Below are 25,570 nucleotides of genomic sequence, written 5' to 3'. Positions count from 1 at the left end.
GGAGGATACACAGGGACGCCCTAAGCGTGTTCAAGCAGGACTTTGATTTTCACAGGTTGGTTCATAGGTAAGAGCTGAAAACGCAGTGCAACGATTACGGAGCCAAAGAACAAGTATATTCCACGTAATTTTTTACGCTACGTTCTTATCAGTTAGCTACTCGCGTGTCCCTGTCTCTTTCGCCCACGTTTATCGGGCAATGTCTACATCGAAGCCTTGCCCTTTTGTTGGAGATCTTATTCTTCGCAGCATGTTTCCACGTAGCTTAGTTAACGAATGTCACTTGTCATGCTTTTATTCAGCCGAAGCGTTTTCTGCCTTGCATAGACACCCTCCGAAAAGTGACCCCCCGTCTTTTGTCTCGCGCTCGTATATCTATGAAAATGAAAATTATAGCGCACTGCACTGGCACTGGCTGTTCATAACTGTGTACGCGTCAAAGCCAAGCACTGATCTGTGTCGGCACAGGCAAAGCGGCAAAGGAGTTATCGTTCTTGACTAGGTTAATGAAAGGTTCCTGGCGATCAAGAGGCACCCAAGGGGAGACGCATTCTTGGATCGCTTGCACATCTCTCCCGTCATTCCACATAGGATGTACGCCGATGAATGTTAGAATGTGTACTTTGCCAAACCATGTCGTTTCCAATGTTATTCTACAGAAGAGACGTACAGGGGGAAGAAGAAAATAGAATTCGTTGGGGAAATTAAAAGGACTGATGTTCACGTTCTGTCACGAAATGAAAAAAAAAATGCGGCAAATTGTAGTAGTTCTTGCAGGAGAAAAAAAAAGAATGGTTTCAAAATTGTGTACGCTGTTCGATTTTCACGCTCGCTGAAACGCCTAGGCCCCTAATTGTTTTCTTAGCGTTGTTAACACGCCTGATTTCGGCTACGCCTTATATCATCTGAGCTCCCGAGCCCGCAAAATCGGTAAATATTATTACGTTTACTACTGCTGTTATTCCGCCCATACAACACAACTCATGCAGGTAAAAAAAAATCAACCATGAAGCTCGCTATTCTGCTGTCGCGAGAAGCTTTTGCCTTTGTTAACACCTCTGCTTGTGGAAGCATCTCTCGTTCTAGCTTTGCAAGCAGGTTACATAGGATGGCAATGAAAGTTCTTATTTCTCACCCTGCCTGCAATAGAGCTTGTTTTGGGGATTGACAAAACAAGACCGGTCACCTTGATTGTCGCTAGCAAGTTCCAGGTCCACACGCCGTATGCGAAGAGGCCGACATTCGCAAATTTTAGGTTAATATTCCTCTAATAACTCCCCGCATCTTGTTTTTCTCATTTTTCATGGTGGATGAGTAGAACACGAGGGGAAGGATGGATAAGCCACTGGCGTTTTCGTGACTTCTGGTTGCTTTCCAATTTAAGATAAATTTTGCTTCAGAGTTGACTCTACTTCTTCGTTCTCTTTCCAATGCTCGCCATAGGATCAAAGTTTCCTCAAAACTACCGATCGTAGAGGTTCGAACGAGCAAAATTTTGTCAGCTTTATTCTAATATATTGCTCCCTCGTCTGCTGAGCAGGCAAGCACCAGAAAAGGCGATGTTCAAGGAAACCACGAAGCGACTCGCCCCAATTTTGCAGTCTAAAAAGGCCGAATTTTCGGTCGTGACTAAGCGCACCGTTTTCGTTCATCCACAGGCCCCAAGTGAATTCTCGGTTGGCCCGGCCACAAGCCGTTTACTGCATCCCATCGCGGTTCGCAGACACTGGGCGTTGTTCGCGAACTTGGTGGTGAGGCCCACCCGGGCAATGACCGAACACGAAAGGGGACGGCGGGAAATTGGATGATGAGTGATGGACCGGTTGACACGAAGTTCTTTCCTCTTGAGGGGGAGCCACTGCCGTCACCGGCTTCCTTTTCTCAGGAGAGACGTAAGCGTCCAAGTCTCTGATGCGAAAACTTTTCTGCGGTGGCAGAAAGTAGAGAGAAGTGACCAGCCATATATATCGCATGCATTCGGGCATTACCCGTATCGAATGCTGAGTTCTCTTAGAGAATGAGTACGTGCGTGCGTGCGTGCGTGCGCGCGCGCGCGCCTGTGTGTGTGTGTAACTTCTCGCAGCAACACATACTACCGTCAACATAGATTTTATATTTCAAAATGACATAATCACACAGCTTTCTGAATTCTCCTTCGAACTAAATAGAAAATAAAATGGCAAGAAAAAGCATAATACAACAAAGCGAAACAACAATAAGAAACAAAAACACCTATACGTTCTACAACCAAACAAACATTTATCTCAACGACATTTTTCGGAAAGTAATATTTGTTTAAAATGGATGAAAGGTTATGCTGTACTGACCTACGCAGTTCAACCTGTACGTGCTTTTCAGTCGTAACCTCTATACTCTCGAAATACAAAACCCTCCCATTGTTTGTTCCGCCAGGTTAGCAAGGAAAATGTGCAAGCGTTTCACATAATTATACCTCTAGACAAGCTAAATATAGGCTTTAGAAATTTTTGGTTATCCCCTAATTAACCCAGAAAGTTAAAATACTTACCTGCACATCACCCCTAACACTCCCTACATTTTCTGGAAATACTAAGTCCGCGAATGATCCGTTTTTAATGCGATTAGCATTCTTTGCATTTTTAACGCATCTCGCGGTATCTGTTTGCTTGTTTGTTACTGCGTTATAGCCGTTTTAATTCTCGCCAATTCAGTCACTGGGTAGTCTATGGTCTAATGGTTTTAACGGGTCTATGGTTATGGTTCAGTCGGGCTGCTGCGCGGAGAGAACCGTGTTCCAAACTAAGGCCAGGCTAACGGAAAACTATCCCCAACTTTGTTTTTATTCCAAATCCGCCACTTTGATCAATCACGGAGAGCTACGACATACTTGGAATAATAACAGGGTGGGTTATATCTTTGCGTTACCCCGGCCCAACCATCGGACCAACTCGGCTGACTTTGATCTTTGACGCCAACTTCAGTCACTGCATATATGCCGCTCTTCGATGAGCCTCACTGACGCCAACTTCGGTCACTGGGATGTGCCACTGTAATGGGCCACTCTGCAATGACAATTTTTTTTAATTTCAAAGATTTTTTTTGTGCAAGACGAAATCGGAATCCTGTCATACATATTCACTATCTTGTCTGAATATCTATTAAGACACACGTCACGCGCGAACTTCACGGTGGCGCCTGCAGGTAGTGCAGGGTGCCCAGAGGAATGCGTGAGAGAGGAGCCTGGCTGCATACACGCCTCATAGTTGACACGTTTTGGCCGTGGCACAATGCGGTATGGCGCTTCAATGTTACTGTCATCGACAACGGCAGTCATTGTGAGATGGGCTCCTGTCGAAATTACTTCTTTTCGGGAAACCGTGAAAACATGCATACATCTTTTTAGAACCCTTCAAGACGCACCAACATGCTTCGCTGTAAAATCGAAAGGGCTTGTTGTTCAGCTGGGGTGCTATGCAGGATGCGCCGAGTTTGGCGAAACTCGGGATCTTCACGAGCTCTGTCGACGCCCCAAGATGAAAGAACAAATCGTAACAAGACAGAGTTTGTCCGTCGGCACGCCTCCAGTTTCATTGGTTTATCTAGATTCACTCTGGGTGGCTATCAACCCTTGGGCGTTGCCATATGGGCGGTCGACAAACTGGGGCTCACGCGATCATACGGTCGGTGCATGGTCGTGCCTTCTTTCACTTGTTTGACGTTCCACCGAGTGCATTACAGGCACCAGCAAGTTATAAAATAAATGCATTTAGTACAATAATATTAGTCACATTAACGTGGGTTATAAGCATTTTAAAGTTTACAAGATGTACATTGAATGTGTATTAGACTGATTTGTAGTTTAATACGTTTTGCGTTATACCACGAGGGGACGCTCGTCCTCCTCTTTTTTTCTCTGGATTCGATTGGCGCGGCTCGCTACGTACTTGCGCTAGCATTCGAGCACCGATTGGTGTGCGCTTGGTTTTCTCACTGGACTTTTAACAGATCGCTCGTTGCTCTTTCTCTTTCCTCTGGATTGGCTTGGTGCGGCTCGCTACGTGCTTGCGCTCGCATTTCCGAGCACAGATTGGTGTGCGCCTGGTTTTCACACTGGGCTTTTAACAGATCGCTCGTTGCTCGCGCTAAAGAAAGGCTGCGAGTAGGGTGCATCGATGCGCGCACGCGCTGCGCATCGAGGCACCCAGCTGCCCCAGCTGGGAGACGAAGTGAGCGTCGGCTAGCGCCTAAGTGGTTTGCCGCGCGCTTACCGTGTAAGCACTCAGGAGTGCCGGAAAGCACTCATACAAGGGTCAGAAAACTACGCTTTATTTTCTTTTACTTTGCGATGCACCTTCATACTGCAAGCGTCGAGCGATGGCTTCTAACAATCGCAGGAAAGACTCTTTATACTGGGTAGCCCGAGCGATCCGTGGTTTCTAACAAACGCAAGAGGGGGCCTTTGCAGCGCACGTGGCTGTTGAGTGCCACCACATCCATCTCAGGTGGGACTCCAGCATCGGTGCAGTTACCCTGTACCCATCGCTGACGAGGTGGCGCTTCACTTCTTGACCATAACTTTCTATATATATTTTTTTGCGTGTGAACACCCGTGATGGGGTCCACAAAGTTCACGCTGTGGTTGACTATCTCCCAATGCAGATTTAGGCGTTGCCCCGTTAGCATCCACTAAATTTGGGATATATTTCTATGCGACCAATTCGTCACTATGAATAATGGTCCCCGGTTGAACAATGGCTGCTATAATGGCGCCTAGCGTCGCCGCCTTTCGTCGGTCGACCTTTAAAGTCGCAGCACCCCTCTGATCACGCAGAACATGCCGAAGACCCATGGGCCACCATCTTTAACACCGCCGTAATTTTGGCGGCTCGGCGGAAAGTTGTCGCCCTACATTAGTCGGCCTCGATTGTACTTTTGTTCGCCGCGAAAAATGCACTCGTCAATTTGCGCTATCTACCCGGGGCCAGCCGAGTGGATGTCGCGCCAGCAGCTCGTCCCTCGTGACCTTACGGGGCTAGCTCCTGCAGTCGGCGATGGCGTGCTCCGATAGAGGAAACAAGTCTCCGGTCATCTCCTTCAACAGCCATATGTCTACACTTTGGCTCACGCAGTACGTGAGCCAAATCATTTGTCGCCAGGAGAGGTGGTGGTTCGGATGGTCGAGGCGGTCCGTGTTGGCGAAGTAACTTCCTTCGCCTCTCTGCCCGTGCAGTGCAGCGGTACCGTGTAACTGCGAAAACTAATTTCGGCAGCTGTTGCACCGGAAGGCAGCCCGGCGTCCATTCTGAGCGTTCCAATATAATGTGACCACTTCGCCTGCGCAGGTTGGTTGATCCGGGTTGAACCCCAGGTGCTCGCAGGTGCCCCAGTACTCCGATGACGACGCCGGACCTGGCCTGGGGCTGGGTCGCGGTGGACGAGCAGCGCTTGAAACAGGAGAGAGCCGAAGCGATCGCACGAACGTTTCCTCCGCAGCCTAGTCACACCACTCTGTGCTCGGAAAGCATAATTTGTCCACCACGCTGTCTCCGCAGACGACGGCCTTCGCCTAACTCGTCACACAGCCAGCACACTCACGATTTGGAAAGGCAAAAATCACGCGAACTCTGCGTCGGTCATGTAGGTGAACGGGTCCAGACGGTCATATTGATGCTTACTGCCGCTGGATGCGATGACACAGGCTGCTGCTGCCACCGCCATGTTCACGAGTTCAACTAGAGGGGGGTTTCACAATGTACGAGTTTCGCACGAGTTCGCCTGTCAATCACAACCATAGGTCACGCCCCGCGCGAGGCATGTAACTCTTGTGTGCGCCCACCGCGGTTAAGCCACGCCCAACTCATTTTTCCGCAACAGCGACGCGGTGCGGAACTGAGAGGCATTAACAGTCTTGACCGGCGAAATAAAACACGCACAATGCACTGTCATCGGTGATGTACTGAGCACCACTATAAAAAATGTCGCCGTTTCACCCGAAAGGCGAAGCATCAATTGCGATAGCAAATTAGTAGAGAGCTATACGGAGTAAGGATATACTCGGCGACAGCTTTTCTTGACAGCACTGTGGAAGCTACAGAGCCGAACCGCCTGCATGCGCGCGCGCCAGGAAATAGTACCTATTTTATTTTCTGATTCTAAGAGTTACTTGGCCCGAATAAATAAAACTTTCTTAATTATAAATATAGAACAAGTATGGGAAGCTGTTCATGGAAAAAAGTTATCGTGCGCCTTAATTTTTCTTTCTTTTTTATTTCTTGGACGGCACCACGTTTTCCGCACCGCCTGCTGGTTGCTCTCGCAGTAAACATGGCGTCCCCGGTGCCGGCGGTACTGCGTGTGGCCGCAAACTCTCCTTTTCGTTCTCCGAGGAGGCTATACTCTAAGTGTGACAAGAAGTGGGTCTCCAAACAAACCAAGCAGGTTATCTGCAATGTCTACGCTGGAGTAAGGCGCCGTCAGCCCGAGCTGGTCGACCAATTCTGTGTGCCGGACTGTCGCCGAGCTCACCGGAGTGAGTATGCGAACGGTAACTCGAATCAAGGCTGAAGCTCTGCGGGCCCCACTCTCCTCTCCAAAGCGTAAGAAACTGGATTTCTCGGGCGAAGCTGGGAAGCGCATGACCGCCAAGACGAGGCTGCTGCGTTACGACACGTTTGCGTTGGCAGCATTGCGGCGCAAAGTGCACAGCTATTTCATGCGCAATGAACTGCCTACGTCCGAGAAGCTACGCAATGACGTGATCAGCGACCCTGACATGGACATGCCGACGATCAGCACTCGCACGATGCAACGAATGCTGAACGACTTGGGGTTCGTCTTCCGAAAGAGAAAAAGGAATTCCGCATTGCTCGAAAGAGACGACATCGTTGCTTGGCGTCGAAAGTACCTCCGAACAATCCGAGAAATGCGGAGGCAGCAGCGGTAAGTTCTTGCGTTCTTTTAATTTCTGCAAACTTTCGTTGCGCGTGCTTGTTGGTAAAAGTGTAGACGCGAATGGTGAGCATGCGTGTGTACCTAACGGTGAGCGAAAACGAGAGGTATGCTTTGCATCAGTGATCGCCAAACGTGTGCTGTTTACGCGAGTGATCGAAAGCCTTACATAGTCCTAACTTGTGTCGCAGCGAAATTCCCCAGTAAAATAAGGTAGCTGTTCATGTTTGCGCTCGTACTGTGGAAAATAGTATCAGCCGAGGATGCGATGATCTGTGTCGAAGATGTAACTGAGCGTTTCGCTATTGCAGAATTTCCCGTCGCATTGTTTGGGAAGATTTACTGCCTTTTTTTCCGCGTAGGAGCAAGGGATCTAAATGACTTGAAGAAAAGAATACCTAATTTTATTCAGCGAATATGCTGTACACATAATTGGGGATGTGGTTTCATTAGCTTTTATGAGCAGCCTGAAATATGTTTTGTAAACATTCGCTTCAGTCTTTCTCAGGGGGAGTTTTGCCAGCTCATCTTTGTTATATGTATTCACATGGGTTTTGTCAGTGGATTCTTCGCGCTGTAACAGAGGCATAACCTTGAATAAAGGCCGCTGGTTTATTAATGGGCTGTTGCCAGTAAAGGTAAGCTCTTAACTATAAGACTGATTTCTTTTCCTTTACAGGACCATATACTACCTTGATGAGACCTGGCCACACTAAGGAGACCGTATGGACAGACACCAAAGTGATGTCCCGTCAAGACGCATTTCGTCAACAGGTCTCCGTGCGCCGAGCGGTAAAGGAGGACGCCTAATTGTTTTGCATGCTGGCAGTGCGGAAGGCTTTGTTGATGGAGCCGCCCTAGTGTTTCGTGCCAAGAAGGGCGCTGGTGATTACCACACAGAAATGGATGCTCCGCGTTTTCAAAACTGGTTTGTTGAACAGTTGCTACCGAACATCAAGCCACGCAGTGTGATTGTGATGGATAATACGTCGTGTCACAGTGCTCAAGTTGAAAAGGTGCCAAGTTCATCATCAAGAAAAGCCGACATCCAGTGCTGGTTGAAATCGAAAAGTATCCCTTTTTCGGATGACCAACTGAAGAGCGAACTGCTGCAGCTCGTTAAGCAGCATAAGCACATGTTCCTTGCTTACCAGATTGACACACTTGCCAGCGCTGCCGGTCATGAGGTTGTGCACTTGCCTCCTTACCACTGCGAGCTCAATCCAATAGAGCTCGTGTGGAGCCAGGTCAAAGGCTATGTTGCTTCGAAGAACACTGACTTCAAGATCGATTCAGTCGAGAAGCTGCTGCTGGAAGGAATCGCAGGTGTGACCCCGCAGAACTGGTTCCGAGACTGCACTCATGTGATAAGGCTTGAGGATGAGGCATGGGAGCGAGATGGCATTATAGACAGCCAAAGAGAAAGTCTCATAATTTCTTTGGGCACAGATTCGAGTACTTCTGATGAGTCGAGCAGCTCTGACATGAGCGGAATTGATGAACTGTCATGAGCATCTCCATGTGTGCTTTTTCAAAGCTTCAACCAAAGGATTACACGCGTGCTTAACCAGAAACTGCGATATTGCTTTTGAGGTCCATCGGTCACTGCTATTTATTTACACTTTTATTGCTTATTGACTACATTTTAATTTAATCTGCTGATCTCTCTATATTTCGTTGCACTTCGTTTATGTTCTGGTTACGTTACCGTGATGTGATAATAATTGTTGGAATATTGTGTGCCAAAACGACGATGTGATTATGCGACATGCCGTGCTAGAGGGTTGCACAAGTTTTGACCACCCGGTGTTGTTTAACATGCACCGAAACATATGTACACGGGCGTCTGGCATTTCTGATCCATCGAAATGCGACAGGCTCAAACCTGTGCTTTTTGTGTCAGCGGCCGTGTACTGTGCACTGTACTGTCACGGCGGCTGTGATGTGATGATGTATCACGGCCGTGAACATTTACATTATACGCTGCATCAGCGAGAACCACATTTTTTAGTTGAGGATTGAAGTGTTAAAAATTGTGTTCATTTTTCTGTGTGATCTCATGCCAATAGTGTTTGATGCCTTGTTTCATTGCTGTCTCAATGGAACCTGAAAGTGTGATACATTTGTTTTTTATTTACTCATTTCCTAATGTATTCTACCGTCTCATTCTTCGTTATCAATGTGTTCCTGCTCTTACCTATTTTGATTTGTTTATTATGAATTGTTCTTATGGCAAGCAATGCTAGCAAAGAGCTGTGGCTATCATGTTCTGGGCCACAAGTGCAAAAATGTTATGTTGACATAGAGTTTCAGCAACGAATTATATGGTTATCATGTTGTGGTCACAAGTGCAAAATGTTAGGTCGACATGGAGTGCCAGCAAAAAGTTATGGCTATCACGTTCTGTGCCACAAGTGCAAAATGTTATGTTAATAATATTTGATGGGGTTTAACGACCCAAAACCACGATATGATTATGAGACAGGTCGTAGTGGAGGGCTCCGGAAATTTTGACCACCTGGGGTTCTTTAACGTGCACCTAAATCTAAATACACGGGCCTGGAGAATTTTCGCGTATGGCTGTGATGCAATAAAATATATGAACTGTTTTTATGCATTCTTTATTTTTTCTACCAATAACAATTGGTATTATGGACAATACCTGTTACATACTGCATGCACAGGGATGGAAAAAACATCGACGGCCATCACACTACATGAAGGTGCTTGACCAGCGAAGCTCGATAATAGAATCTGAATCAGTCTCTATTCAATTAATCGTAAGCTCTCTTAAAATCTTCCAATTCAGCGGCATCATGGTACTTGCGTATTTTAGCCGCGGTGTGTGCTTGGCGACATTCGTCACCTTGCATAGTTTGCATAGCTATTATATTGTCACGGGGTCATGACGTTGACGAAGGCAGCAGTCGGCCGGTAAACGGAAAGTCAGATTACAACAATACACACTGGCACTGATAGCGGCGAGTACAGCATCGGCCGTGGAAAAGCTGATCATCGTTGGGACGCGCCGTCTTTTATACATCACTCATCGAACTTTCCAGCCTTATCACTGGTGGTCGCGCAAACTCTGAAATAAGCTTGACTGTTCGCGTCTTGCGCGCAATCATAACAAAACGATCTACAACAATTGTGAAGCTTCTCGAACACTGAGGCGCAGTCTGCGCCGATCATTGCTGACAGTCTTTGTGGGCGTAAACCGAATACAGCAAAACTGAAGCAAGACACGCGCGTGGCAGGATCGTGCCGCAACCGGCCTTCCTTTTCGCCTGTACCAGGGCTTAATACTGTAAACGTTAACATTCGATCACGTGTGGCGCGTACCCGTATATTCTGGGCTGCCACACTTTTTTTTTGACTGAACACGGAACCTAAGCTTCACTGTTATAAAGGCTGAATAATGCTGGGAAAACCTTCTGAACAGCGGAAAATTTTCTGTGTACAAATATATATACAGCAGAGTAATTAGCTGCATGTATGCACACTCATCAAAGTTTAACTCTGACGTTCCCATTTTGCATGCATACGTTTTGCTAAACACACTAGCGCTGCGAGCTAGCGAAAACCGAAACTGGAACTGAAATCGGCTGCAAGCTGCCGGACTACTTGCGTAGTAACACAAATGTGCGGAGGCCCCGCCTCCGTAGCCTTCGCTCCAATGTCAAGAAAAGCTGTCGCCGAGTATAGTGTATGGTGCACTGTATCTGCCTTTTGAACGTAACTATTTTAAATGAAAAGTAATATTTCAGCGTTCTAGAAATTACACCTTGAGTGATATTGTGAACAAACATTAGGAAGAAATTGGAAGCAATATATTTTTGCAACTTGTTTGGGCTGTAACCAGCGCATGTAATGCAGTGTTATGCAAGGGGTAGGGGACCAGAGACCGCAATTTCTTACAATTTGACTGGTTGCCCGGGGATCTCGTTTTGCTCTCGCAACGATGCCCGGATGTTCTCGCTCTATTCTCGTCTTCAGTGCCCGGATAACGTCTCTGGATTTTGGCTCAATGCCTCTTGAAGGGGGCCTACAATGGGAGCTAAAAGCATTTCATTCTTAAAAACAAAAGATGCTTGATACTTGTTACCTGACACTTTATTTGTACTTTTGAAAATGGTAAATATAACTGGCGCAGATCTGCAGGTCCTGGGGAAGGACGAGGCCCACGCAAATCAATGAGCCTCAAGAAACAACCTTGTGCACTCAATAAATAAATAAATAAATAATAAATAAATAAATAAATATGAATAAAAATACATTATACAAAATAAATAATCTTATGATGACCAAGACCTTTGCTTACAAGTTCGTCTTGAGTACTATTAGATGTCAGTAAAAATAACAATACTGCCCGTAGACGCATCTAATTGTTTTACTTGTACTTGGAGAATCTTGTGTGTTCATCTTTTTATACCTTGGAGCAAATAATGACACCTACATGCTCTTTTGCCGCAGCGGGACGCCGTAGGTGATATATGGACTTGGACCACAACGTTAGCATGTACTCGGCGAGAATCTCTCTGCAGCGAAATCAAACTCCAAAGGAAAAAAAGTTGAGTGCTGAAGGACGAGGTCACCGCTGATACGACGAATGGTCCACACGAATTGAGAGCCACGTCATAGAAGCAGTTCATAATAAAAATGCTCTTCTGATGATAATGTATAGTGTTTACTGGTGCAAGGGCCAGGTATGGCGAAAAAGCGCCAAGAAATGAAAAGGCTCTTCTAAGAAGGCGTTCATTGAATTACTGCACATTAGTTCAGTTTGTTTAGCTAAGGCTCTGTATTGAGGTAAAATATTTGCTGGCTGAGTTTGGTGATTCTACGAGCTAAAACATTAAAAGCAGGGAAAAATCTTTTTATTCAGTGAGAAGGACGCTATCACCAGCCTCGGCAATTCTTGTTTGTATTAGTTTTGATTGTTTACAGAAATTAAATACATAAAGGACACCCAGAGGGCGGGACAACTAAATGTGTTAGCTTTAACAAAGACAGTGTTCTCTGCCGCACTGGGTTTGTTTTCGTGTTTATTTATTGCTAGCGGCGTTGGGCTTACGTCGATCAACCAAGTGGCCTCTTGGTTGTTAAAGTTGCCGGCTGTTTTTAGCTGTTGCTTCTTCTGGTTCAGCGCCTGTGTTTGAAGGAGAATGCGAGACATCAAAATGGTTCACCGACCTCCACTGGTGAATTACTATTGCGAATAGCATTCCCAGCCCGCATCAGCAACTTTGGACAAATTTAGTCTTTCTCGCCCACCCTGTAATATAAAATTAATAATATGATATATTACGGTGAAATATATTGTTGAAAAATTGAAAATAATATTTCGGTGCCAGGCAAAATCAAAACCAGGTCAGACGGTCTTGTCAAGCACAAGATCCAGATGCTTCAGCGCAGCGCTACGAATGCCCACCGGAAGCGACGAATTCATTATATATAAGCTTTAGCACGCACCAGGCAAACCATGCATGTCACAGGCCGCGCAAAATTAGGACCTCCCGGGAACTTCGTCTGCCCATCGATTGATGGCGCAGCGCGTCATGCATGACAAAGGAACATGACTACTTTACACGGCTTATACATTGCGTATTTTAACACGACAGCGTTAAGCGCCCGTGTCGCAGAAAATTCGGCGTCGGTGGCTGCGTCGGCGTCTGCGGCCAAGAAAATCATTCCCAACCACCCCCACCACCTCCGCGCCACGCAGGCCCTCCGCGTGGCGTGGAGGCGTTAGTGAAATAATTGAATTTCTTAAAATAAAATACGTCAGAAACACGTAAAGTATGACTTAGCCACAACCTACAGACATGATAGCGTCGGATTGTAATTTGAATATATGAGAAAACATAATTCTGTTATGCGGATACTCAGACACAAACACCATTTCCAGCATTTCCACCATTCATACAACAGCGCGCAGTGTGTCGGAACGAAACAAAACGATCTTCTTGACCGTAACAAAAACGTAACCGACACGTTATTTATTATTTTGTTTTGGAGTGAAACAGAAATATTTTTGAACGGTTTGCGGTTCGAGTGACACCAACACGAAAACGTCGATTTCATCCATCTCGCTGAAATGCACCAGGACCCAGGCATTCTGCTCACCCGGGACGGACTACACCCAAATTTTATGGCGGCAAGGTAATTGCTAGCAAGAACAAGTGCATGCTCTGGAACTCATTTAAACAGACACAGTCAACAACACCAGTGAAAGCTCCGTACCAGTTAGCCACGACACAGAATCACACGCCTGAAGTCGTCAACACTAGCTCGTACAAACTCTCTGCCGAAGCTAGAACCCAAGAAGCATCTACACAGATGGTGAACGCGGAACCAACACCATCTCAACAACACCCACTCATACAGAAGCCCACAACCACCCGCGAAGCTTTCCCGCAAACGGCTACGTACACTAATAATCAGGCAGATACACAGACAGACACCGGTGCTGGCCTCGACAACCAAACAAAGCGTAAAAACCCACCACCTAAAGATGTTTCTCCCTGGAGGTCTGCTCCAACCGAACAGAAGTGACTGCCACGCACTGCGGGTAGGACACACAACAAATCTCGCCTTTCCTCCAATTCCGCAAACTGACCGCCAAGAAAACAAATTATACATTTCGCCCAAAAACTTACACTAGCTGCATTAAACAGAAAATCACAAAAGGCCTTAGAATGAGGGTTATATATGCCCTGGTTCTTTATCCTCCAGGCTATTATTGAAGTATAGTGCTGTCCTAGAAACTGCGTCGCTCTCTTTGTTTGATGTTCTCGAAGAACACTGTCGAAAACAACTTAAGATAATTACTAATTAGCTCGATAACATAAATTTTACGGAACCGGAAAAAAGAGAACTTGAACAATTCCTCGAAACTAGGGAGAAATACCTACTATAGTCGGATACAACATAAGTCTGTAGTGAAGCCCCCCCCCCCCCCCCCCCCCGCGTATGCCCTCATAACCGCCAGCCACGCTTCCTCCACGAGGCTGCAAAAAGTTTGTACTTCAAGCTTTCCCTATTAGCTAAATAAGGCTGTAACCACAAAAATAAACTTAAAAGTGCGTAATTTTATATATTTTCACTCGTCTATTATAGTGGAACGTGCAAGTACGACAAGTGCAGTCGTATCAAGTACGACGCCACTTTGAAAAGGTCGCATGACGACGATTTTGATTGCTTCTGTGATTGGCTGGCGGAGTAAAACAACCCTGCGCGGTCCGTGTGACTTTGTTGTCAACTGCTGTTTTTTTTTTTAAAGTTGTCTCCCACTATATATAAATACGAACACAAAGGTATTGGAGCCTCAGAGTCACCTCAGAAAAGTATGACCCCCTACAGCACATAGAACCCCCAATAGTGCTACGAGCGAGCATCCAGAGTACTGCAGAAGCGTAGTAGACAAATCAGACGAGTTTATATCCCTATAAAGTTGATCTCCTCAAACGCGGTCTAACATTTTGTCCCACGAACAACACAGTAAATGAGTATGCACTCCGCAAAAATATAACTCAGTTTTCAAGAGGCACGCGCATCACGGTATCCTTTTCGATAGGCTAGACCTAGGAAAACAGGATAAAGGCCCCCTTAGACCACCTAGCACGCGGACATGGGAAGCCGGACAGTGCCCAGACCTTGATTTAGGCATAAAACTAATCTCAAAGGAAATTCTAGTGTCAACACATTGCCGCAAGCGCAAAAAATGTGTCCCCCACTAAGCACCAAATTCTCAACGAACTCGCGGAAAGAAAGGATATTGTAATAAAACCATCCGACAAAGGAAGGCGGCACTATGGTAATCTCGCCTATAGAAAAGTACAAAAATGCGGCCTTCAAACAACTGAGCAACCATGCCCATTCCACAAAACTCGACCCTAACCCAACTTTGGTTTACAGCAACCTTATGCAAAGTACAATAGCCCGGTCTGAATTTCGGTTAATGATGCCCAATAACAAGGAAGCCAGCAGATTTTACCTTCTTCCTAAAATACGTGAGGTTCCCACAGAAGAAATATTCACATCAGATATCCCAGGCAGACCTATAGTGTCTAATAACAACACACCTACCGAGTCACTATCTCAATTCTTAAATCAACGTCTGCCAAACATCCCGACCACAATACCGTCTTTGGTTCAAGATACCCCCCGTTTCCTTCGAAATACTGTCTTGATTAACTCCAATCAAATCCACTGCAACCGCGTTATTCTAGTTACGGTAGATGTTTCAGCTCTTTACACTAACATACCCATGAGTGAAGGAGTTGAAGCTGCGTCGAAGTCCCTCGCACTCTATTCTCAAGCGCACGCTCCTTTAGTTTATCTGTCACTTCTTGAGTAAGTTCTCATACTCAACTATTTCGAATTCGAGTCTATTCACTACGTACAATCTTTCGTCACAAGCATGGAAACACTCTTCGCTCACACGTATACCAACATTTTCGCGGGACAGCTTCAAGAAAACCGCATAAAATCATACCCACTAAAACCCCTCACCTACCTGCGTTACATTGACGGCATATTCATAATATGGGAGCATGGCACAGACGCGCTAACCGACTTAATTAGCTATTTCAACCACTTTCACACGAGTATTAACTTTACTGCTCACCACTCTCCTTGTCAAATCAATTTCTAGACAAGACGGTTTACATATAATATGGAAAACTGAGAACAACACTTTACCGGAAGCCTACGAATAGCCAGCAGCATTTACACTACAGTAGTCATCACCCGCGACCCTGCAAGCGAGGAATTTTTGTCGTACAAACGAAACGAATAGGAAGAATGTGTAGCGAAGACAACGATTATATCCACCGCCTAAATGACCTATAAGTAACGATAGCTGAGTTACTTATATCCACAAGTTACTCTCAACCGGGCTTATGACATCGTGTCAAGATTAGAGAGGCTGTCGATATTAGCTAACAGTCAACCTACACCAGAACCTGAGAGATTGCCAGCCTTTATAATTCTAATGCCCTCCAAACATAAACAGCACCCTACGAAAATGCCGCCCAATATTATCAGGTAACGAGCGCCCGAGGAAAGCATTCCCGGATGTACCAAGGGTTTCTCGCGGGGTCCGCTAAGGTGGCACCACAGCGCAATGCAAAAGGCAGATTACACAAGGAGGAGGCGGCGGAAAAGTACGGCTTCAACCGGGATACGTGCCCGACGTCATGAGATGACAGGGGAGAACTGTGCAGTGGCACGATCTCAGAGTTGACGCCCCTAAGTTGCTATAAAACCTTGTAAGGTCCGGTGTAACGCGACAAAAGCTTCTGGGAAAGTCCTGCAAACCACCGTGGATGCTTAGTGGCTATGGTGTTGGGAGATCGAGGTCGCGGGATCGAATCCCGGCCACGGCGCCCGCATTTCGATGGGGGCGAATTGCGAAAACACCCATGCACTTAGATTTAGGTGCACGTTAAAGAACCTGAGGTGGTCCAAATTATTACGACTCTGAAATGAGTTCTGACATGGGTAAAAAGTGACGGAAACACTAAAGGATGATGGTAGAAGTCATAGTCATCACCATGACTTAGAAAAAATGACAATGACTCAGAGAAAAAAAGATTACCACTCAAAAACCACTGAAATGGGTTCGGACGTAGGCATTAAGTCAAGGAAACACTAAAGGATGGTGGTAGAAGTCATAGTCATGAGCATGACTCAGCAAAGTGACAATTACACAGCGAAAAAAGTTTAACACTCAAAAACCACGGGAATGGGTTCGGACCTGGGCAATTAGTGAAGGAAACACTAAATGGGGATGGTAGAAGTCATAGTCATGACCATGACTGAGCAAAAAATGACAATGACCCAGTGAAAAAAGATTAACACTCAAAAACCACTAAGTGTGCTCGTGCTCGTGACGCCTGCGGCAGAACGGATGTTCCACATCCGCCCCTACGTTTGTGAGTGGTGGTGCCGGCTAACACTCCCAGGGTTAGTTCTAGTTGTAAAACATAAGTACCCCATAAAGTGGATGGGAAAACGGCTCCGCGGTAGTTCAATGGTGAGAGCATCGCACGCGTAATGCGAAGACGTGGGTTCGTTGCCCACCTGCGATCAGTTGTTTTTTCATCCGTTTTTAGTTCCAATAATTTATCATTTCTTTAATTCAATTAGTAAGTATAAGTAATTTCCCCTATGTCGTCCTTGGTGTCATTGTTTGTTGACTTCACATGATAGTACTTGCAGCACCATCCATGTTGTTATTTACTACGCCGCCACAACGCTTATTTTGGTTCTATAGTAGAAGGTCGAGTTTCCCATCAATAAAATGTCTAAGGTGTTAATTGGTGACAGTACCAGTCCCCCTATCTCGCGACAGTTATGTTCGGAGTAATTGCGTAGACCCGGCGTTTGACAGGACACATTAAAGCTGACGGTCATCTACGAAGTAAGTATCACTACGAGTGCGACAGCGGAAAATGGTCGTGTAGATCTCACTGGGTTGTACACTGGTACATTATCCGAAGTAATGTCGGTGACTTTGTGTTACACTCCGCAGACAATTCTAGCAGAGTCAGAATTTTTATGAGGCGGATACCGTGGCATGGAGGCCACAGCAGCATTAAGGAACCTAGATGGTGGCAGCCACACACGGCTTTTGGACATCTGCAAAACTCGGTGTGGTCACAGATGGATCAAGTAATAGGTTCTCCCTAGGTGTTGGGTTTTCTTCGAACTTTTTTCATGTGAATCTTATGAACGTTGTATCTGCCTTCTGATTGCGCAAGCGCACCTCCTCCGCTTCCGTGGTAACTATTCATTAGGCTACAGTTATAAGTGAGCGTCTATTTTCTCCACATCATTTCTTCTCACCCTTATTCCATTCAACGACGCTACGTTGTTACATTACATTTTCAGGTTGATTGTATAAAAACGCTTCGCACCAACTTTGATGATCATTACAAATGGTTCCCTCCCTCCTGTTTTTCTCTTCCTCCGTGTAATCAGCTCTTATCTTTCACAGCACCGTGACTATTGCTCTTTTTAGAAACACTACCAGCTAGAAATGGAACAAGCATACAAACGTGTGAGGCGTTATTAAAAAAAAGCTAGCTTACTGAGTATAACGTGATAGCAAATTTTATTCGTTAGTTGGTTGGTGTGTGAATTAAATGGCCGCAAAATCATCAGAAATTTTACCGTTCAAAATCACTTTCTTTGAACTCACGCCCTTATTCTTAACTAGTTGTCTGCATTAAATACAAGGGTATTTGTGGGGCAAACAAGAAATATTGAAATAAAAAGGCTCGACGACTAATACTCAGTGATATTATAGCTTTTCAGGAGAATTCGCAGTCATATTTCGTATGTGAACTGAAAATCAATGCATGAGAGCCGGAGAAAAATTAAAAATCTAATGGCGATATTATACCTCTACTCAAAAATTATCGTAGTATTTAGAAGAATTTCTAATGCGAATATTTTCTTTGCCAACAATGTAGCAAGCTCCCACCTGCTAATGCACAAACTCTGTTACCTGCTCTTTGCAAATCAGCTGTGCGGGTTATACCACCAAGTATAACATGCTCCCTCGTGTTGACAATTTGTTACATCAAAATGCAAACAGTTTTAAAACAATCAAAAGCACTTAATGCAATTTTAACGAAATTATACATCGAGGTGACCGAATCTATGGCAGTCCCTCTAACGTGGTTCATGAACAGTTAGCCTGAGAACAATAACTAGGCTAGCCCCGCACAGTAAGTTATGAGATAGCTGGAAAAACGAAGCTCACAGAACCGGCCTACTCCGCATTTCACAGACACCACCAATCACTAAAATCAATTTTACTTTCTCTCCAAAACAACCGATGAAAAACCTGGGCACAGTGTGCTCCCAAAAAGTTTTTGAAATATGCTTGGAGTAAGTTCGGCATCACAATTAGGCAATCTACAGTCGATGAACAAGCAACACCTCAGCTTGGAAACTGGTCTTCGTCACGGTTCTCAAAAATATGTTTGCTTGTTGAAACGTGGCTCCAGGCTGAGGCTTCTCTTGCTCACCTCTGTTACTCAATTGAAGCGTTCACCTGCTTGCAACCTCTTTGCGTTGTTTGAATACATAAACCGAGATTATTGTTTAGCATAAAACCCTAAGTTCTGTTTTCCAACGATGTACAAGCAATAATTGGGCGTTGTTATAAGTTTATTTAGTATCCTTGCTTATTCACGCAATATTTGCAAAGTCCTTGTAAGCACTGTTGTCTCTGTAACGTTCCTTGCTTTCCTATGAATACTCAACTAATCTCAGAGCTTTTACTGCAGCACCTTGCAGACTAAATGTGCAGCACAAATATCAAGAGTAGACAATATGTGCGGGACAACTCACCATAGCGTGTTTTTGTGTCGTTTTCTTTTTCTCCAACACGTGCCTCTAGGCAACGCATTATAAATAGAATAGGGTATTGTGGCTCGAGCTTAGCTTGCTGACAATGCATCGTTGCCTAGCACTTTTTATTATATTTCTTTGAAATCTAGCTGAAATCTTCGAACGCAGACAATCGGTACGTATAATGTGCAGCACGGCAACCAGCCCTGTATGTAACCACAGTACGAGGATAGTCCAGCATAAATATCTTTGTCTGAAGCTTCATTCACGCTGCTATAAGCGGCACGCTCAACGCGATGAGAAGAGTGCTCTCAATTTCAGCGTTCGATTCTATTAAATAGATGAAATTCTGTGTTCCTGTACGTTGCAAGCTCGATGACTGACAGTAATAAGTCCACCTTACGTGTACGAAATTGGTGACATGTACTGCTTCATTAACCATTGAAAATAAACAATGTAATTATATTGAAGTTTTTTGACCCACTGAAGCTTCTCGCTCACCTGGCGACATGATGAATAGATAAGTGTATATGTCAGAGTAGAGCACACAGGAATACTGCCCCGACATCGATAACAAATCGTCCAAAAGAAGCGAACGAGCTGTGCGACCAGCCCCACAAGACGCTACCGCAGCGGTCATATTCGTCCCAACGAAATTGCAATGACATCAGTTTGCATTTTGACAGTGCCATCTCTCGGTCGTATAATAAATTTCACGACGCCAACGGTACCATATTTCCGTTGCACCGTGGAAGGTAGTTTCCCTTTTATAGTTATTATAGGTGTTCTGTGAATGGGCCCACTCTAGCCGGCAGGCCAACCCTAGATACAGGATCATGGCGCGCAGGGCCAATCCTGGGGGACCGCATAATTCGTGGTCACGCAGGTCACGTAGTGGTAGCCTGTGTGTCATAGCTTTTTCACCGGCAGACCGCAATCACTACGTTGCTAAACGCTGTGAAGAATGCACTCAGTTGCATGACACCTATTCAGCAGCTTCTGCAACGCTTTGTTTTCTGAGTTTCGAAGATGTGAGTTGGATTGCACTAATGCTTTTTTTTTTTTTTTTTGGGGGGGGGGGGGGAGGGGATGTAAAAAATGACGTCAAGAGTTGTCTGTGACTCAGATTTTTTGAGCCCGAGAACATAATAACCGGAGACGACATTACAGAGCGTAAGTAGATTAATTGCAGCATCTTATCGTATTAGGCATACGTCACATTCTCAGATAACCAACTTCTGAGCTCACTATCGTGTCCGCCGCAATATATTACCACATATAATTGCGAGCTTGCACAATCCGCAATAGATCTCTCAGATACACTCTCTAGAGGTCTATAGGCAAAATATCTGCCCTGACTAAATAAGGGCCGCTGTGCGCATTTCGCGGATTCCATTTCCCACGAGGGCCTTCTCTGTGCATTGTGTTGGGTTCTTGTGTGACAACCGAGAAGATAGGCGCTTACGGTGGTTCATGTGCAATATACAGGAGACCATGGGAACCAGGATGATTAAGACGGTGCGTTGTGGGTTTTAGTATGCGATTGCAAAATTTACCCTATGTCTATTCCAGCCTACGAAGAATAAATAACGAAAAAAACATTTTCGTTGAAATGCTTCAAAATTTAGTAAGTCAGATCCCATTCCATTACTTGCTTTTTTTTATCCTACAAGCTGCGTTTCCGAAGGTTTCCAGGAGACGCGTTTTGCAGATACTGCGTCATCACCCGACATGGTTGAAGAAATTTTTATATTACCGTAATGCAATTCCGACAGATATGCAGTATACAGGCCCACCAGACCGGCATGGGCTGAGAAGAATGGTAATTGATTGGGCAAGCTCAAAGACGCGATAAAATTGTATTATACATGCACGACCGCACATACAATAGTAATATTGTAGTGCCGGTGCACTGCATATGCGTCAGCAAGCCGCCACGGTTCCTATGGCAGAATGAACTGAATTTTCAGTGAACTGCTGCCATGCACATGAGGTGATTAATATTGTAGTGCCTGTGCATTGCATATGCGTCAGCAAGCCGCCACTGTTCCTATGGCATAATGAACTGAATTTCCAGTGCACAGCTGCCACGCACATGAGGTGATCGAGACTTGCCTTGCTTTTTCACAAGTCGATATTTTTCGAAAAACTTCGTTAAACAGTTTTATTTCTTGCGACAGTTCGGAACGCTGTAGTAAATATTGAGGCAGAAAATCTCCACGGGGAAATTGTCATATAGTGCGTAGCATTCTTTCAAATCCTTATTTATAAATCCTATACTCTACCCTTGAAGCCAAGACCTACCGTATTTTAAGCGACAAGCAATACCAAAGAATATCACGCACACTATGACGATCTCCCCTCTTTCGTGAAGGGTCCCTGTTCTTGTAGTGCTTTTTTATTGCATAGTTGGCCGCCGACGCGCTCTCCTACCTTCCAACGCGTCCTCTTCAGAATCTTCTCTCTAACGTTGCAGAAGCAATTGTCTCGCTGCTTGCGTTTTTCGTGCGTACCTTGCCTGCGCATTTCCCCTTACCCAGTCATCTCGCTCTTCCTTTCCTCATTTCCTCCCCTCCTTCCTATCTTTCCTTCTATGTTTCTCTCGTCCTTTCCGAAGTGTAGGCAGGCGTTGTGCCCCTTCTGGTGGCAGTTGCCAGCCTTTCTTCTCGCTTTCTCTTTCCAGTATATATGTTTACAAATCAAATAACAATGCCTGCGCAAGCTCTCGCCAGCGCTCTAACTGCACCTGCGTAAGATCAACGTTTCATCCGCCAGTGTTGAGGGCGCCGGTTGCGTGTAGAATAAATCATAAAAGAGTTACAATATAACCACAATATATATCCCTACAATATAAACCAGAGCGAAATACGGTGCTGCGACCATTCAGCCAACATGGGAATCATGGTTAGTATATGGATTAGTCTAATCTGCTGCTTGCCTGTTTGTGGCTTCACACATTAGTGTAGCCTTGTTTGCTACACTTTATCTGCCTCCATAGTCCTAAGTTTCAAAGGAATGTAAACTTTTCTAAATGTACAAGACTCTGTAATCACAGATAATCGCTAAACTTATTGCAATGGTTCAACCTGTCGAGATGGCCAAATTGCAAATGAGCCAAGAAGGCGGATTTGAATGAAGAGAAAGGGGGAGAGGTCGGCCTGGAGAGCGTGGCTCTGGCATGCTAATCCTCGCTGGGGTAAGGGGAAGTGGGAGATAAAGGGAGAGGTAGGTGGCAGGTGAATATGTTATGGTAGAATGAACTATTATGGTACAACGCATACACATTGTTCAATATTATTATTATTTGATTTGAAAATATATACATTTTACATGAAAGAGAAAGCGAGGAGCAGGCTGGAAACTGCCACAGGGAGAGGCACGACGCCTACCTACTCTTTCTAAAAGAGGAGATAGAAACATCACCCCACTACATGCAAGAGTAATTTTGTCCGCGTTATCGCTCAAACAGATTTCGCAGTCTTCACGTCTCACAGGTCCCAGAGACGACGATCTAAGCCAGTCTCACATAGAAAGTTCAAGAGTGTTGTTATGGTGCGTTGGGCATGATCACTTCTCCGGGCGCCTAAAATCTTTTCTTCCTGAAAGGGAATATGCTATATCCAGATATACAAGACAAACGAATGCAAGTCATGCGGCTCAAGAGCAACTCTTGAGCATATGCTGTGGGAATGCCAAGGGCTAACGAGTAGCAACGGGGAGACAGCCTCTAGCGAAAGCCTCCGGGCGCTTTGGTGTGCTGTGCTGCTCAGCTCAGCCCTAGAAGATCAACTGTGGGCAGTCCAGCAGGCCGACGACGCCGCCAGAGCCCAAGGGCTCGTGGCAGACGCCTAGGCAGGGTGAAGCCCACCCAATTAACTTGCCGGTCAAAAATGAAGTTTTTACCTACCTAAAAGGAGCGGCAGCCCAATCAGTCAGCACTAAAGTTGCGTCAAACATAGGAACGTCCTAGCTTGCCCGCGAGAAATTCATAAGGCTGGTCCATGGCGCTTGTCGTTGCATGCGTTCGGGGGGTAATGATTTCAATATCAAGCTTTTGTGTTAGAGATACTGCGTTCGTATTCTGCCGCCAGACAATAACTTATAATGGAGTACTTGATGCGGATAATGATGAATTTGCAAGGTCACGAAGCCGTTTGAAGCCAGAATGACGAAGCTTAGGCACGTCTATGTACTAATCAGGATTGCCATGCTGGCTGAAGCATATTTTCGTACAATTACTAGAGGGAACCATCTAGTGCTGCAATCGTTCACACACTATGAGAATGATGGGTAGTGCATGGATTTTTGTGATATTCGTGCTCGGGACTTCAGACGTTCTCGTGGCTTCGTTTATCAAGCATTTATCGTGATGCGTTTATGGCATCAGTGTCACTGTCCACGGCATACTTATAACTGTACTTTGTCTGGAGTCCTGATTATCAGTTTTTGAAGCGAAATCTTCATTACGCTACCTCGGGCACCCGTCGGCGACTCAACAGTTTTCACCTTGAGGGCTAGAGGTCAAACCACAAGAGAGCATTCAGGCGCGTTTATATTCCGACGTTATCGGCACGCGGGCGAGTGTCACTGATGCCGGGCGCGTCGGTGCGCATTGGTCCGCGCGTCCGGTTACGTTGGCGGCGCCAGTACGTTGAACCATCGGTCGAACTATAGCCGCTCTTGTTCTCGCCAACGCGACATAACGTGTGCGCGCGTTCACGCTACGTCGGAGTATATTTCGACCTTTAAGGAGCCTTGAAAGGAGACTTTGCCGCCGCTGCCAGAGTAGAGTTGGGTCCAGCTGCGAGTTGCAACCAACTCACACTAATTTACTGATCAACGCAGTGTCTTCATAAGCATAAAAAATGATAAACAAACATTGTATTCATTGAAAAAATGTCCGCATATCATTGCTAAACTACAACAGGGCCACAGTTCGACAATGGCCCTAGCCAGGGCAGTGAAGCTTTCGCTATCAACCAGGGTTACCCAAAGCTAAATCACAAGAAAATTTTGTCGTGGCAACCAACCCGCTCATGCTGTCGCCAGGGCCCGTGCGATCCGGTATTTCCCATGCAATAAATTCTAACCTCTACATGTACAAATATCCCCACTGTGGTGCGTAGGCGTCGCTGTACAACTGCGCTAGGGCATGCCCTCACACACCTAGCATCCACCTATCTCCAACCCCATCCATGAACAGTGGGAGGCCGTGCTCCTCTGTTCGGACCCGCATCACCAGACACTTCTGATGTGGCGGGCCCGACAGGCACCTAAATCCGTAGGGGTCCTGGACTAAGGACTGTCCATGCGTGCGCGAGCCGTAAGAGTGGAGATGAATACGGCTAGCGTTCTTTTCTTTTGTTTAATAAAGTTTAATCTCCACCGGCTGGATCCTACACTGAGGCTACAAATTCCGTCGAACTTACCCCGCCATGATGCAACTTTACTTTGTCGCCTCTGGTTAGGGGTGGCTTTTACGAAAGCGTACTCATTCCTTCTGGGCATGTCCGACACACCAATCTGTGACTCGTGCAACTGTGAGGAGACGGTGGAACACGTGTTGTGTTTTTGTCATCTTTATGAGACTGAGCGCGACATTCTCCGGAGTGAGAGAAACAAATTAGACAGGAGACCGTTTTCAGAGACAAAGATTCTTGGACCGTGGCCCCACGCGTCACAGGCTCACAAAGTGACGCGGGCATTGTTAAAATTCATGAAGTCGACTGGCCTCAGTGACCGACTATGAAGTGTTGGACAACCGCACGTGTTCATACTGCGAGTACTTTCTTCCCTCTCTCTCCTTTCTTTTCATCCCTTTAATGCCCTTCCCCCGTGTAGGGTAGCAAACCGCACGCGCGTCTGGTTGACCTCCCTGCCTTTTTCTTCTTTTTCCTCCTCCTCCTCCTCTTCGCCCCTGATCGGCAGCGCCAAAATGCGTTTTTTTTTCCCAAACAATGCGCATTTCAATTCTAAATATTTGTGGATCAATTTACCGCTGCTGCGATGGCATTCAGCAGTCGCAGCTTCTACGGTAGCCTTTTGGGATTCATAAATGCATATTGCGTCTTTCTTTCCTTTCATTTCACACAATCCTATATAAAGCAGCTAGCCGTCTTCGTTTGGTGACGTATAAGCCCTAGGAGTCATGAAGTCCAGGGTAATCTATTTGTCAACTATTTGAGTATTTTAAACTATTCGGAGATTTCTAATGTCACGCACGTCACTTTTAACATACTGAAGCCTCTAGATTTTGCTGCAGAGGTACGATAAACTA

General features: G+C 45.7%; 1 protein-coding gene across 1 annotated transcript; it reads left to right on the top strand.

Annotated features, from left to right (window-relative positions):
* Nucleotides 1-6,514: 6,514 nt before the first annotated feature.
* LOC119454300 (uncharacterized) lies at nucleotides 6,515-8,438 on the top strand. The gene is made up of 2 exons (XM_037716268.1): nucleotides 6,515-6,807; nucleotides 7,757-8,438. Exons 1-2 carry the CDS (start codon nucleotides 6,515-6,517, stop codon nucleotides 8,436-8,438), a joined length of 975 nt encoding a protein of 324 aa, XP_037572196.1.
* The last annotated feature ends 17,132 nt before the right edge of the window (nucleotides 8,439-25,570 follow it).

The sequence above is a fragment of the Dermacentor silvarum genome, chromosome 5 (genome assembly GCF_013339745.2).
Source record: "Dermacentor silvarum isolate Dsil-2018 chromosome 5, BIME_Dsil_1.4, whole genome shotgun sequence".
NCBI lineage: Eukaryota > Metazoa > Arthropoda > Arachnida > Ixodida > Ixodidae > Dermacentor > Dermacentor silvarum.
The sequence above is the reverse complement of the archived record's forward strand: the minus strand, read 5'-3'. Positions and strand labels throughout refer to the sequence as shown.

Bases quoted from the DNA above. Each gene is read 5' to 3' on its own strand.
- LOC119454300 (XM_037716268.1), top strand. From the start codon at position 6,515: ATGCGAACGGTAACTCGAATCAAGGCTGAAGCTCTGCGGGCCCCACTC. The intron at 6,808-7,756 runs GTTCGTCTTCCG...GCATGCTGGCAG, and splicing joins CGAATGCTGAACGACTTGGG to TGCGGAAGGCTTTGTTGATG.